We start from the raw sequence: 16,644 nt of genomic DNA on the forward strand, positions 1-16,644 counted from the left end.
CAGTGAAATTTTAAGGGACAATAGACAATCACAATGAGACCCTTGCACAAGCGTCGCTAGGTAACCAACTGATATTTTTCGGCCTCGAAGAAGATGTCACAACGAACACTGTTATCAAGGAGAACGTAGAAAACAAACTTACGAAACTATGTGAGCAGAAATTTCCGGGCATTCCTTTAGATGCCTCTGATATTGTCTCTGCCCGAAGAATAGGACGCAAAGTGTCAAATCTGCCAAGACCGACTGTCGTGACACTTTTTTAGAGTTTGGTCGCAGATTTTAAAAAATAGGAAGCAACTCAAGGGGTCTAGAATGTCTGTCACTGAATGCCTAACAAAAACTAAACGTGAGTTATTTGCATACGCAAAAGCTGAATCTGGACTGAAAAATGACTGGACCACTGATGGAAACGTTATGGTTAAAACTTGACCCACAACTGCCCGTAAAGTGTCAAATAAGAATGAGATTATCATTTTGAAAAGATATCTTGATAATTCGATCGGGGGCATTTAAAACTAAGAAAGTGTATTGATAATAATATTCATGGGTGTAATTAATTTGTAACATTGTTGCTTTTCTACCTTAGTGCCATCATTTCTTTTTCTACTTCTTTTTCTCATTTATTTTTCTCTTTCTACTTCTTATGCTGCTTATGCTTTTCCTGCTCTATTTCCTGCTTATGCCTCTCTTCTTGTTGTGATCGACGGTCGGATTTCTCAGACTCAAAAAAGGGCGGGGGAGGGGAGAAGGAACAGGGATTTTTTCACGTAAGGGCTGCCCGTTTTTGGCGGTACAAGTCATCATCAGAACACATCATCACGAAATACTACAAACACCGGAACACTCCTGTTATTATTATTTTCCTCCACTATCATTATTTAGTCTAATTGATGAAAATAAAAAACATCGGTGATCTCGACGATGAATGATTTTTCATTCTTAACTGAACAGTCCCTGCTAAAAACCGCATTTCGCAATCTGCCAGGATACGATCATGAGTCAGCTACTGATCCCGTGATAAACAGGATGAATGCCTCGTCCTGCTCATATGCGAAACCCCAAGAATATCTTAATGAAATACTTCCTGGAATTTCTACTAATGATAAGTTTAATCTTTTCTGCCATAATGTTCAAGGAATTAAACACAAATGGGATGATATTCTTACATTCACTACTGAAAAGAAAATTCCTTTTAGTATAGTTGGTTTAACTGAAACTGGGCTGTCTTCTCAAGATGACATGTCGCCATACTGTTTGCCTGGTTTTGAAGCCATACATCTTCCACGGCACGTAACAAATGTTCCAGTGGCATTACATTATTTGTAAATGAATCTATCTCTTACAAGCGCCGCTATGACTTGGAATCAGTTTTTAATGATGTGGTCGAACGTAGTCGATCGTTCAATAGTCATTGGAATTCTTGGAAAGTCATCTCCAGTAAATTTCGTGTGCCTTTTTCATAAGCCACCGCCATTTCCAAGTGACATTTTCTGTTCGCAAGTTGAGCAGATTATGTCGGAGATTAATGAATGTGGTCGAGGTAAAAATACATGTCTTATGGGTGACTTTAACATCAACTTGCTGACGACTGGAGGTGACACCAACTCGCGTTCGTTCCTTGATACAACCGTATCATCTGGTCTTCTCCCAACTGTATTCTTTCCCACACGGTATTGTACAGCTACAAGTACTGCAACACTGATTGACAATATATTCCTTTCCTTTAACCCTCACACATCTTTTACCTTGCATATTATAACATCTGATGTTTCTGATCACTACCCAGTCATCACAATGGTCCCAACAAGGGCAGGCCGATCCACTAAGTCAGCGTCTAATCGTGTTTTCATGTATCGAAGTTTTTCCCCAAAAAATCATTCACTGCTTCACTAAAACTGTGAAATCGAATGACTGGTCTGTTGTAACCCATGTGTCTTTGGCAGATATGGCTGAATATATGCTTACTAGCCGGCTTAAACAGTTAACAGAACGGTGTTTTCCTCTCCGAGCAAGTCGGATCAAAAGTGTTCCCAAAACTCCTTGGATGACGAAAGGTCTCGTTCAGTCTACCGAACACAGAAATAGACTGTACCTTAAAGCATGTAAATCTACAACTCCTGAAGCGAGAAAGACATACAAAAAGTACAGAAATACATTAAACGGATTAGTACGTAATGCAAAAATGCGGTATTATGCAGAGAGAATAAATGAATGTAAGAGTAACATGAGAAAAGTATGGGAGGTTCATGAAATAACATGTCAACAAAGGAAAAAAGTGGATATACCTAAAGAAATAATAAATATGCGTGGTGAGACAGTAACAAGCAAGTCTCGTGCTGTTCATTTTGATCAACTTTTTATTAATCAGACATCTCTACATGCTTCTGGCCAATTCCCTGAACAAACCCACAGTCGAACAATATCAGGTCTTTTTCTAGCACCATATACGAAAGAGGAATTACTAGTGATTACCAGTAAGCTGCCTAATGGAAAAACCCAAGACACCTTTGGGCTGTGCAACTATATCTTGAAGAAGGCCTCTGCAGGTCTTGTAGCTCCACTTACACACTTGGTCAACCTTTCACTAGCAACCGGAATTTATCCTAGTGTGTTTAAAACTGCCCAAGTCCTTCCCCCTTACAAAAAAGAAGACAATAGTCTTATCTCTAATTATCGACCCATATCAATTCTACTGGTTATATCAAAAGTCCTCGAGCGAGTGGTTTATAACAGAGTTTATAGATTCCTCGATGGCAAGCAGCTACTCTCTCCCCATCAATACGGGTTTCGTCGTTATCACTCAACTTTGCATGCCTTAGTTGGTTCAGCTGATTAAATAGCCAGGATGCTGGAGAAAAGGTACTAGGGATTTTTCTGGATTTCACTAAAGCTTTCGACACGGTATGCTATGCAATCCTCCTCACAAAATTACATTCATTTGGAATATATGGTGTTGCTCACGAGTGGTTTTCATCGTACCTGACGGATCGTAAGCGGTGTGTAATTGTGAAGGGTAGTATTTCGACAGACTTACCGGTAAAATCTGGCGTACCTCAGGGGTCGGTACTTGGACTGCTCTTGTTTATTTTGTATATCAATGACCTGACAACATGTCTTACTACAAATACACACCCAGTACTATTCGCTGATGACTCAAATTTCTTGGGCAAAAAAGGCCCAAAAAACTCTTGACGAAATATGACTGGTGTTTTCGTATCAAAATGCAGGTAAATGCTACAAAAAGCTGCATCATAGTCTTCACTTCTGCTCCTTCAAACTCCTCATTGTCTCACACTGTCGCATTGTCAATCAATGGAAATCCCATTCCTCAGACAGCAGTCACAAAGTTCCTTGGCGTATTTTTAGATTCCTCTCTTTTGTTCAAATATCATATATCCCAGCTGTCTTCAATAGTCTCACGGCAAACTTCAATGTTACATAGAGCTAGCCTGCTTCTAAGTGCTGACATGATGAAAATGCTTTATAATGCTTTTGTCTTCCCCTACTTGAACTACTGCTGTTCTGTCTGGGGCAATACATTCAAATCTCATCTAAAATCATTAAAGAGATCACAAAACCGTGCAGTCAATGCGACATATTGCCTCCCCAGCCTATACCCCTCAACAGACCTATACAGAGACACTGGAACAATAGATATAACAGAGATAATCAACGTTAGTAATCTGCGTTTAGCACACTATGCAATATTGAATAGGTCTTTCCTCAATGTCTTTCCAGGTACTTCGAACTTTGTAGCACAATTCATCAAGAAAGAGCTCTCCGCTGCAACCAGTATAATTTTATGTTACCGAGAAGAAGACTTACTAGGTCTCAACATTCTCCAGTTTATAAAAGTATTTATGTATGGAACTCAGTTAATGAATCTATTAAATCCATAAAAATCATTTGGCACACTCCACAAACAATACCTTTCTTACACAGTATTTGAGACTGCATGAGTTCGTTTCTCAATTCTTCTTTTGTATCTTATCCTTTCACTCTTCTTCTTTGACTCCACCTCTTCTCAATTTTTTCGTTTCTAGCTCTTTATCCTTCTCTTATGTTATCAGCTCTCCTCTTTTCATTTCATAGTGTGATATAAATTTTTTTACCAATATCGAGTGTGACTCTCACAAGCATTGCTTTGAGTCATGATGTTCATGTTAATTGTTTCGTTTGTTAATTTATTTAAAAATAAAAGGTTGATTGATTGATTGATTGAATGACGCAGTAGGTTTTAGACTTTTACAGTGAGAGAAGGAAGTGATATCCAAACTCTTGTTTGTAGTCAACATTTTTATTGGATGCATTTCAGGAAAAAGGGGCGTGGGGTGATAGTTGCCCTCTGATCTCTTTTGACTCTTAAAAACTGAACTAGAACTTTCAATTTTCAATCAAATGAGCCCTCTCTGAAGTTTATACGAGCATTCCTTCCCTAACAGCTATATATGCCCCCCAGGCATAACTTACAACGCCTACCCCGGGCCCTGAAGGATTGTGTCGACCCCGGAGTTTTCGTTATATGATTTTGAACCATTTTGAAAAAATGGCTATCTCATAGTTCTTATCGCATGGGGTTGAAGAAAATAGAGCGTGTAGAGGGGGGGGGGGGACTAGTTGCCCTCTGATCTCTTTTGACTCTTAAAAAGTGAACGGGAACTTTCAATTTCCAATCATATAAGCCCTGTCCGTAGTTTATACGAGCACCCCTTCCATAAGAACTATATATGCCCCCAAAGCATTACTTACAACGCCTGCCTATGGGCCCTGGGGGATTGTGTCGACCCCGGAGTTTCATTATATGGTCTTTGAACTATATTAAAAAAGATTGCCATCTCAAAGTTCTTATCGGAAGGGTTTGAGGGAAAGGGGCATGGATGGGGGGGGGGGCTAATTGCCCTCTGATATCTTTTGACTCTTTAAAAGTGAACTAGAACTTTCAATTTCCAATAAAATGATCCCTCTCCAAAGTTTATACGAGCATACCTTCCATAAGAACCATATATGCCCCCAGAGCAATACTTACAACGCCTGCCCCGGGTCCTGGTGGATTGCGTTGACACAGGAGTTTTTCTTATCTGGCCTTTGAACTATTTTTAACAAAATGGCCATACGTAAAGGAGTTTTTGTTATATGATCTTTGAACTATTTTTAACAAAATTACTACCTTAAATTTTTATCAGATATTTTTGGGGAAACAGGGCTTGAGGGAGGGGGGGGGGCTAGTTGCCCTCCGATCACTTTTGACTCTTAAAAAGAGCACTAGAACTCTAGATTTCCAATGGAATGAGCCCATCCCATGAAGTTTATAAGACGACTCTTTCCAAATGAGGTGCCTCTGGGAAAAAAATAAATGGAGTGTGGGGGGAGGCTAGCTGCCCTCCGATTACTTTTGACTCTTAAAACTGACTTACAACTTTCAGTTTCTAATCAAATGTATGAAGTTTATACGAGCATCCCTTCCACAACAACCATATATGCTCCCAGGGCATAACTTATAACGCCTACCCCCGGGCCCTGGGGGGACTGTGTCGACACCGGAGTTTTTGTTATCTGAACTTTGAACTACTTTTAACAATATGTCTATTTCAAAATTTTTATCTGATGCATTTAGGGCGTGGGGGGGGGGCGGGAGGGGGGAGTCTAGCTGCCCTCCGATCACCTTTGACTCTTAAAAAGCGACTTACAACTTTCAGTTTCTAATCAAATGTATGAAGTTTATACGAGTATCCCTTCCACAACAACCATATATGCTCCCAGGGCATAACTTATAACGCCTACCCCCGGGCCATGGGGGGCTGTGTCGACAACGGAGATTTTGTTATCAGAACTTTGAACTAATTCTAGCAAAATGTCTATCAGGGGGGGGGGGGCTAGTTGCCCTCCGATCTCTTTTTACTATTTAAAAGTGAACAAGAACTTTTAGTTTCCAATCAAATGAGCCCTCTCCGAAGTTTATACGAGCATCCCTTCCATAAGAACTATATATGCCCCCAGAGCATTACTTGCAACGCCTGCCTCCTGGCCCTGGGGGTTTGCGTCGACACAGGAGTTTTTCTTATCTTACCTTCTAACTATTTTTAATTTCAAATTCAAATTAATTTATTTAGCATAAAAAAAATACAAACAAATTTACAGCAGCCATCTACAAAAACCCGAAGGTTTGTTTACGATGGCTGCAAATTCATTATTATAAAGCTCTACATCCACATAAAAACTATCCCTTAACGGGGAAAAATCAGCACTTGAACTAAATCAACATAAAGAACATCTCCTACTCTAAAAGGATTAAACTCTACAAATCGCAATTGAGAAATATCACATATCATCCTTAAAACATCCACTCAAAAAAAAAAAAAAAAAAAAAGCAACAACATCTAACTAAATCAACTATGACAAAATCAATAAGTATCAGCTAGGCTATAGAGCCGACTCCGTGCGCTTTGCATACCAAACATTAATCAAATTCAAAATTCTAATCATTCAGATTATAACCCAAAAGGTAACGCTTCAATCTACTCTTGAGCTGGCTTACATTATCAACTTGTCTAATAGCATCCGGGAGGGAATTCCACACCCCCGGTCCCGCAAAACGAGGCAGAAACGCAGCAAGTTGAGCATTCTAGAGCTCCGATGCAAGGTCATTCGCATTTCTAGTCTCATAACAGTGATAAGATGAGTTAGCTTTAAAAATTTCCCAAAATACCTCCGGTGAACACTTATTCAAACATTGATAAATAAAAATTGCTAACTGGTAATCCCGTAACTGATAAATATTTAAAATTTTCAAACTTATAAAACAATTCAACGTGCTATTTTCAAACTGAATATACTTACCTAAAATACGAACTATTTTATTCTGTAAAATTTGGACCTTTCTAAAACTTGAAATAAAACTACTAGTCCATAGCATGCAACCATACGATAAATAAGGGCTAACAATAGAATGATAAAGTAAAAGTAACACATTTGACGGTAGTTGATTTTTCAGTCTTCTTATCACACCCAACCCTCTTGAAATCTTAACTGCCACAAGATCACAGTGTGATTTCCAACTTAAATTAAAATCAAGACTAAAGCCCAAATATTTAACACTATTTACATGCTTTAAAAATTCACCGTTAAAAACAATTTTATTATCTAAAACACATGAAACTCCATTTCTACAAAATGTCACGAAATTTGTTTTTGAAATATTCACTACCAAATAACTAGAATTTGTAAAACATATCAGTTCAGCGAGGGCCTTATTTGTCTTCTCAATTAACTGGTTCAGACAAGTAACTGTAATCGTAAACACCGTGTCATCAGCAAAAGACGTTATAAGTGCATCTGATATATAAAAACGCATGGTATCAACGTAAATTAGATAAAGAAGTGGGCCAAGCACTGAACCCTGAGGCACACCAGAATTAACGATAAAAGTTTTTGACACAGCATTTTTAATAGAGACTCGAATAATACGCTGGTTAAGATAAGATTCAAACCATTTCAGAATAACCCCTTGGATCCCTAAACGGCTTAGCCTATTTAATAAAATTTTATGAACCACCGTGTCAAAAGCCTTTCTAAAGTCTATAAATACTGAAAGTACCAATACTCTTTTTCGAGAGCACCATTCATGAAATCTGTTCGGTGCTGGACTGCATGTATTGCAGAGTAGTTTTTCCTGAATCCAAACTGGGTATCACTAAGAAAACCGTAAGTAGTAAGATGGTTATAAAGTCGTCGATTCCTCACTTTTTCATACAGCTTAGCAAATAGGGGCAATATTGAAATCGGCCTCCAATTAGACGGATCAGTTTTTGAACCCCCTTTGTGAAGCGGAATAACTTTAGCCTCTTTCAGACAAGTAGGAAATTCACCTTTCTTCAAAGAAAGGTTAATCAAATAAACAATGCAAGGCAAGAAATATACCATAACATGCTTGAACGCTTTCAGATTAATTCCATCATTCCCTGGAGAACTTGATTTTACCAATCCTATTATCTGTTTTAATTCTTCAACGTTCGTTTCATCTGCAGACATTGCCAATCCAACTCCCCTTTCATCACTAAACGTCTCATTAATTTCATTATTATTATCGTATGGATTCTTACTTAATTATTCACCAATCTTAGAAAAATATTCACCAAACAAATTAGCCACCTCATTGTTTCCATGCACAACTTTCCCATCAAAGATCAGACTAGCAGGAATCTCGGTCTCTTTCTTCTTATTTACGATTTCATTTATAATATTCCAAGTCGTTTTCATAATGAAATGGTTATTTTAAAAATTTGGGGGGAAAGGGTGTGTGAGGGGGATAGTTGCCCTCGGAAATCTTTTGACTCTTAAAAAGTGAACTAGAACTTTCAATTTCCAATCAAATGAGCCCTCTCTGAAGTTTATACGAGCAACTCTTTCATAAGAACCATATACGCCCCCAGGACAACACCTACAATGCCTACTCCCTGGGCACAGGGGGTTGTGTTGACACCGGAGTTTTTTGTTATCTAATTTTTCAACAGTTTTCAAAAAATTGGCAAAAATCTCAAAATTTGTAGCGGATGGGTTTGGGGAAAAAAGGGCATGGGGGAATAGTTTCCCTTAAATCTCTTGGCTCTTAAAAAGTGAACTGGAACTTTCCATTTCCAAATCAAATGAGCCCTCTATGAAGTTTATACGAGCATTCCTTTCATAAGAACCATACATGCCTCTAGGGCATGACTTAGAACGCCTTCCCCAGGCCCTGGGGGGTTGTATTGTATGAAATTTTTTTTTAAATTAATACATACAATAAAGAGGTTGAACTACATCAACAGAAACCCCCCTTTTTAATAACTCATGCATAGCCTGAGAATGAATTAGAGATCCAAAAGCATTACTACTGTCATAGGAGCCAATAGCCAAAGGACTACCTGACCTTTCAGCATCCTTTAATACTGTACATAAACTCCTAAAAGCATGGTAGCAACCGAAACGCGGTTGAAACCCAAGCTGAAAAGGAGGCAGGACACACTGTTGACAAATATGGTCAATAATCAACAACTCAGAAATCGTTGAAAACACACTAGAAACTGTAATGGACCTATAAGACGAACATTGAGAAAGCGGTTTCCCTTTTTTCAAAACCAGAGTTACAACACCAAAACATAAGCTATCGGGCATAACTCCTACTGTAAAAATCATCTGGAGCTATAAATCGATATGATCAAAAAGGTTATCGCTGGCTAACTCAAAATAGCGTACACAAATCTCATCCAACCCACAAGAAAACTTCTTTTTAAGCTTCAGTATGACCTCTTTAATCAAATTGCCTCCAATAATTACCTGCTCAGATTTAGCTCGACTGTTCATCAAACTTTTTAGCCTGTGGACTATCAGGGGATTTAAACTAGCCAGAAAAATGAGCCACCCACTCAGACTCGGGTATTTCTAAGGCACTAAAAACGGTAGATCGACCGGGGCGAGACTTCCAAAGCAAATTTGGATCGTCAGCGATTTTTGCCGCCAGTTCAGCTTTGATATTGGCAGCATGATCATGGAGTGCTTTGCAAAACTTTCTTTTCGTATGAATATGGACAGCATTTACCAGGGCCGTATCCAGGATTTTTGTTCAGGGGGGGGGTTTACCAATTTTTGACTTTTTTTGGGGGGGGGTTTACTAATTTTTGACTCAGTTTTCGACTAATTTTACTGATTTTTACCTAGGTTTTACTAATTTTCGACTCATTTTCGAGTCGGTCAAAAAATTTCGGGGGGGGTTCAAACCGGGTAACCCCCCCCCCCCCTGGATACGGCCATGGCATTTACAATACCAACTCTAGGCCTATCACACTCTTGCCATATACACAACCATACTTTAGCCTGGGAACAAGCACTAACTAAAATTTGATCTCGAGACCAACCATATTTTTTCGTTTTTGTTCGAGACTTGCAAACAGTTACAGCTGCATGATCAGCACATCTAATAGCATGAATAATTTGTTCACAATATAGATTAAGCTGTAAGCGAAGCTGAGGAAGCTCTACAGAAACTCGAGCAAAAACACTAGTAGACGTGCAGGAGAGCGTCAAGAAACTACAATAACTGAGATTTATTTTTTAGGAACATTTTATTCAAATGGCATTGCTTTGTTTTATATTGAGATTTTTGCACGGTATAATAGGATTTAAGTTTGATATTTATATTATTTTTATTTCTGCATTGATTTTCACTTCCCGAATGCAAGTGTTAGATGCACTAAGTCAGCTGTAGGTGCAGAGTAAATAGATAAACTGTAAGGAATTATTTTGGTGATTTATTGAACATAAAATAGTTTCTGAGAAGAGCAAGAGAGAAAGAGGGAGATGAAGAAACATTAAGAAATTGGGTTAAATGTAAAAAATGCAAGGTAGAAGGTAGAAAATAACACTAAAACTATTCAATATATACCGGTATTTTACCCTGATTAATTCCTCAGAATATTTTACTTCAGATCCAAGTCATATTAGGCTGAATTCATTTTGTATTTAAATACATTTAGCTTTACAAAAGGTATATCCTTTTCAGCAAAATGACTGTTACAAAGATGTGATAATTCGAAATAATTTATAATGGCAATTTAAGCCATTATCTATGCACAATATGCCTCGGTGTGAGTAAACGCAATCAATTTGTTTTATATTGAGATTTTTGCACGGTATAATAGGATTTAAGTTTGATATTTATATTATTTTTATTTTTGCATTGATTTTCACTTCCCGAATGCAAGTGTTAGATGCACTAAGTCAGCTGGAGGTGAACAGTAAATAGATAAACTGTAAGGAATTATTTTGGTGATTTATTGAACATAAAATAGTTTCTGAGAAGAGCAAGAGAGAAAGAGGGAGATGAAGAAACATTAAGAAATTGGGTTAAATGTAAAAAATGCAAGGTAGAAGGTAGAAAATAACACCAAAACTATTCAATATATACCGGTATTTTACCCTGATTAATTCCTCAGAATATTTTACTTCAGATCCATGTCATATTAGGCTGAATTCATTTTGTATTTAAATACAATTAGCTTTACAAAAGGTATATCCTTTTCAGCAAAATGACTGTTACAAAGATGTGATAATTCAAAATAATTTATAATGGCAATTTAAGCCATTATCTATGCACAATATGCCTCGGTGTGAGTATACGCAATCAATTTAGAAGTCCAATACTAGTTGATATTGTCTAACGTTAGTTACTGTTTGTAAACAGAGCTTGACTGTGAGAGATTGAACTTGATGTCATAATGTAAAATAGCATTGTCAGAACTAAAGAAGCGAATAACTTGTATTAATTGTATTACATTGCAAGTAGATGAAAGTAAATGGGATTGTTAAAGACAAAATTCTATGCACAACTATATTACCAATATTATGGTATAGCTACAATATCATATCTATTCCAAAATATATCCCCATATGACGGTAATATTCGCTTATCGCACCGCCTTATTTTAATAGATGTTATATTGTGTTTTGGCCTGTATTGGGGATGATTAGCAGCGGAAAATGTCTTTAAAATGTCTTGGAAAACCATTTCAAGAAAAGAGTGGGGATCCTGAAGAGGCATAGTTATTTGCCTTTTCAACTATGCTTAACAAAATGGGTATATAAAAATTTGGATCTGATGTGTTTTGGGAGATGGGGGTTTGGGGGGGGGGAGGCTAGTTGCCTTCTAACCTTACTGGTCCCCGAAAAAGAGCGCTATAACTTTTAATTTCCGTTCGAATGAACCCTATCCCGATATTGTAGGACCTTTAGTTCGATACGATCACACCTAGGAAAAAAGCAATAATTGCGACTCTGTCGAATTTTCCCTCGGTCAGGGATTTTTATATATTGTGTAATATGGTATTAATAATAAAACCTTAAACCTGGAACTCAGCCGTGGTCTTTCTTTTGAAAAGAAAGAAACAACAGAATTCCATATTTTTGCAAATAGGAGCTTGAAACCTGTGCGGTGGATTCTCTGTTAGATTAAATCTGGTGGTACGATTCATATTAAGGTTCCTTGACTTTTAGTGGGTGTTTTCCCCTTTTTCTACAATTAGGCATATTTTTCTTAGGATCTTAGCGCTTGGTGGGTAACGTTAAACTTAATGAATTTTATATGTTTTGATTTATGCATATCCTAAAGGCTATAAGGCATTAATTTATTATTAGTAATTTTTTTAGAGGTACTTTATATGGAAGGGGTGGTCGTATAAACTTTGGAGGGGGCTCATTCGATTTGAAATCGGAAGTTCTAGTTCCCTTTTAAAGAGTCAAAAGTCATTGGAGGGCAACTAGACCCCCCCCCCCACGCTCGTCAAAATGCTGAGATAGACATTTTGTTCAAAATGGTCCTAAGGTTAGATAACAAAAATATTCGAAGTGAACTCAGTCCCCCCTGAGCCCGGGGGTAAGTATTGTGCTTTGGGGCATATAAGGTTTTTATGGAAGGGGCGGTCGTATGAACTTTGGAGGGGGCTCATTTGATTAGAAATTGAAAGTTATAGGTCCCTTTTTAAGAGTCAAAAGTAACAGAGGGCAACTAGCCCCTCCCCCGCCCTCTCTTTCCTAAATGCATCTGATAGAATTTTTTAGATAGCCTTTTTGTTCCAAATAGACTAAAGATCATATAAAAAAAACTCGGGCGTTGACATAATCCCCCAGAGCCCGGGGGAATATAAGTCTTTTATGGAAGGGATGGTCGTATAAACTTTGGAGGATGCTTATTTGATTGGAAATTGAAAGTTGTACTTCCATATTTAAGAGTCAAAATGATAGTAGAGTAAATAGCCCCCCCCCCCTCCCAACGGCCTATTTTCCCCAAATGCACCCGATCAAAATTTTGAGATAGTAATTTTGCTCAAAATAGTTCATGTATGATATAATAATGCATCTGGGGTTGACACAGGCCCCCAGAGCCTGGGGGCAAAGGTTGTAAATTATAGCCTGGGGCATATAAGGTTTTTATGGAAGATGTGGTCGTATAAACTTTGGAGAAAGCTCATTTGATTTTAAGAGTCAAAAGTGATTGGAGGGCAATAGCCCCCCCCCGTCCGCTTTTCGCCAAATATATCCAATCGAACTTTTGAGACAACCATTCCGTTTAAAATAGTCTAAAGATCGTATAACAACTCCTTCAGGGTTGACACAATTCCCAGAGCTCGGGGACAAGGGTTGTAAGTTATGCCTCAGGGTCATACCAGGTGTTTATGGAAGGGGTGGTCGTATAAACTTTGGAGAGGGCTTATTTGATTTGAAATTGAAAGTTATAGTTCTTTTTTAAGAGCCAGAAGTGATCGGAGGACAACTAGCCTCCCCCACCCCTCTTTTCCCCAAATATATCCGATCGAAATTTTGAAATAGCCAAAAGTTTTTGTTCAAAATTATCCAAAGATCATGTAACAATGCCTCCAGGGTTGTTACAAGCTTGCAGAGCCCGAGGATATGGGTTGTAAGTTATAAGACGGGGCATATATGGTTTAAATTGAAGTGTGGTTGTATAAACATCGGAGGTGGGTCATTTGATTGGAAAATGAAAGACTAGTTTCCCATTTTAAGAGTCAAAATTGATCTGGGGGTAACAGCCCCCCCTCCAAGTCCTCTTTTCCCCAAATCCATCCGGTCGAAATTTTGAGATAGTCATTTTGTACAAAACAGTCCAAAAATCATATAACGATGCCTTCGGGGTCAAAGCAACCCCCAAGAGCCTGGGGGCAAGGGTTATAAGCTATGGTTCGAGGAATGATCAGGACATGTCAGCTCCCGGGGCAAGGGCTATGAGTTCTGCTAGTTGCTTATTGTTACTTTGTTAACTTTGATCATTGGATTTACTGTTTTACGGGGCAACTTTGGTTTACGGGGCAAGGACTTTAGTTTATGCAAATTGCTTATTGTTACTTTGATACTTCGGGTGGAAATAAAAAGTGCACCATTGGAATCTGTATGGTCGAAAACTTCATATAGGAAAATTACAGTCCCCCAGCTTGAACAACAAAGAAAATCACTTTTTTGCTTGAGTAGCATTGATGTTTTTTTTTCTTTTTATTTCTACCAGACTAGCGGGTTACCAGAATATCATTGAGAGATGTTTAATGGCTCATTCGAACGGAAATTAGAATTGCTAGTGCCCTTTTTAAGCGACCAAAAAGATTAGAGTGCAGCTTGCCCCCTCCCCCAATTTCGTCCAATCAAAATTTTGAGATAGCCATTTTGCTCAACGTACTTCAAAGGTCCAATAACTATGGTATATTCAAAGTAAGTTAATCAAAGAACTAAAGAAAGAGAACAGTCAACAAAAAGTCCATCTAGGGAAGTGCTAGTAAGAAACCATTGTTTGTCTATCATATGCATGCATTTTTAAGGCTAAGAATATGCATGCATTTTTAAGGCTTTGTGCATTTCTGAAATAAAAAGCTTACATCCACGCTTGCGTCTAGCTTAAAATCCCACTGTGCTAATAATCGTTAGAACAAAATATTAATTAGTAACATTGTTATTTTCCCTATTTTCAGGTTAGAATCTGACACTTTTGGTGAACTTCAGGTACCAGCAGATAGGTATTATGGAGCACAAACCGTTCGATCTACAATGAACTTCCCTATTGGTGGTGATTGTGAACGGATGCCACTACCTGTAATTAAAGCTCTTGGTGTTCTAAAAAAGGCATGTGCTGAAGTCAATAGAAATTTTGGACTTGACCAAGAAGTGGCCAATGCTATATCTAAAGCTGCTGATGAGGTTATTGATGGCTCTCTATATGAAAAACACTTTCCTCTAAGTATCTGGCAAACTGGTTCTGGTACTCAAAGCAACATGAATGCTAATGAAGTGATAAGCAACAGAGCTATTGAACTGCTCGGTGGAGAACTTGGAAGTAAGAAGCCAGTTCATCCCAATGATCATGTAAACAAAAGCCAAAGCTCAAATGACACATTTCCTACAGCAATGCATATTGCTGTTGCTGTAGAAACTCAGAATATTCTTCTTCCCAGCCTTCAAATGCTCCATGATGCCTTAAAGAAAAAATCTGAAGAGTTTGCTGACATAATCAAAATAGGAAGGACACACACTCAAGATGCAACACCCCTTACGTTGGGTCAAGAATTTAGTGGGTTTGCCCAACAAATAGCCTTTGGTATTGAAAGAGTAAGAGTTAGCTTGCCACATGTGTACATGCTTGCTATTGGAGGCACTGCTGTTGGAACTGGGCTCAATGCACCTAAGGGTTATGATGAAGCTGTTGCTGCAAAAGTTGCTGAACTAACTGGGCTACCGTTTGTGACTGCCCCAAACAAATTTGAAGCACTAGCTGCTCATGATGCACTCATCCAATTCTCTGGAAGTTTGAATACTATAGCTACTAGTCTTATGAAAATTGCTAATGATATTCGTTTTCTTGCTTCTGGCCCTAGATGTGGGCTTGGAGAACTTGCTCTTCCAGAAAATGAGCCAGGTAGCAGCATTATGCCTGGAAAAGTAAATCCAACTCAATGTGAAGCAATCACTATGGTAGCTGCCCAGGTGATGGGGAACCATGTAGCAGCCACAGTTGGTGGCAGCTTGGGACACTTTGAGCTAAATGTTTTTAAACCCATGATAGTTGCTAACGTTTTACGTTCTATCCGTCTAATTGGAGATAGCTCCAAAACCTTTACCACAAACTGTGTTGATGGCATTGAGGCTAATAGAGACAATATTGACAAACTTCTTCATCAGTCGCTTATGTTAGTTACAGCTCTAAATCCATATATTGGCTATGATAAAGCCGCTCAGATCGCTAAAAAAGCGCATAAAGAAGGCAAAACTTTGAAAAAGGCTGCAATGGATCTGGGCTATGTGTCTGAAGAAGATTTTGCCAAATGGGTGCGACCTGAGAATATGTTGGGCCCTAAATAATAAAAATTGATATTTCCTTGTACATAACTATTTGCTGACTGATAATGTGTTAATAAACTGTTTCATTGCTTCTTTTCCTTTTAATATGAGAATTCTTACAACTGAAAGTCTTTTTTCATTTTTCTACAGAATTGAAGTAATAAAGATAAATGCTTATTTCTTTATATTTCAAATTGGCCAAAAAGTAGATACCTAGTGTCTAGTGAATGTTAGATGGATGACGCAAGGAAGTTGTTTTACAAAAAAGACTGCCAAAAATTTATACTTGGCAAGTTCATTTTGGAATTCAATTGTAAAGACTTTCTTGGTTACTTTTAACTAAGCTATGCAATGTCATTTTACCTTTGCAAAGTAGATATTTTGAATAAAGGTGTATGCATCCCGACGAGTTATTGTCAGGAACAGACAAATATGTAGGAGGGATGGGCAGGAGTGTTACTAGCCAAAATGTTTGGGGGGACGAGGGATTTCACCGACTGGTTGGTCATTTTTACCCACTGTTTTTATCAATAATTAGCATAATGTCCGTTTCGAATTCAAGACTTGAGGGCAGAGTTCAGCCCAAAGTATCGTACAGCTTGAAGAAAATTAACCTCTTAGTTCAGTTTCTCGTAAGAAGCACGGGTACAACTATTTGCCGATTTGGTGGAGAAAGGAGTAACTAAAGAGGAATAAAGCGATAATATGATTTATATACAAACATAACTTAGAAGTGAGAAATTGGCAATTTCGATTAGAATATACAGATTGAAAAAA

General features: G+C 38.1%; 1 protein-coding gene across 1 annotated transcript in view; it reads left to right on the forward strand.

Annotated features, from left to right (window-relative positions):
* LOC148949430 (fumarate hydratase, mitochondrial-like) overlaps positions 1–15,959 on the forward strand; it is a 28,428-nt gene extending 12,469 nt beyond the window's left edge. The window contains exon 2 of the mRNA XM_089093457.1: positions 14,505–15,959. Within this exon, the coding sequence (XP_088949583.1) occupies positions 14,505–15,888 (1,384 nt within the window). The 3' untranslated portion in view covers positions 15,889–15,959. The remainder of the gene's footprint in view (positions 1–14,504) is intronic.
* Positions 15,960–16,644: the final 685 nt, after the last annotated feature.

The sequence above is a fragment of the Artemia sp. Qi Xiang Cuo genome, chromosome 8 (genome assembly GCF_049724085.1).
Source record: "Artemia sp. Qi Xiang Cuo chromosome 8, ASM4972408v1, whole genome shotgun sequence".
NCBI classification, from domain to species: Eukaryota; Metazoa; Arthropoda; class Branchiopoda; order Anostraca; family Artemiidae; genus Artemia; species Artemia sp. Qi Xiang Cuo.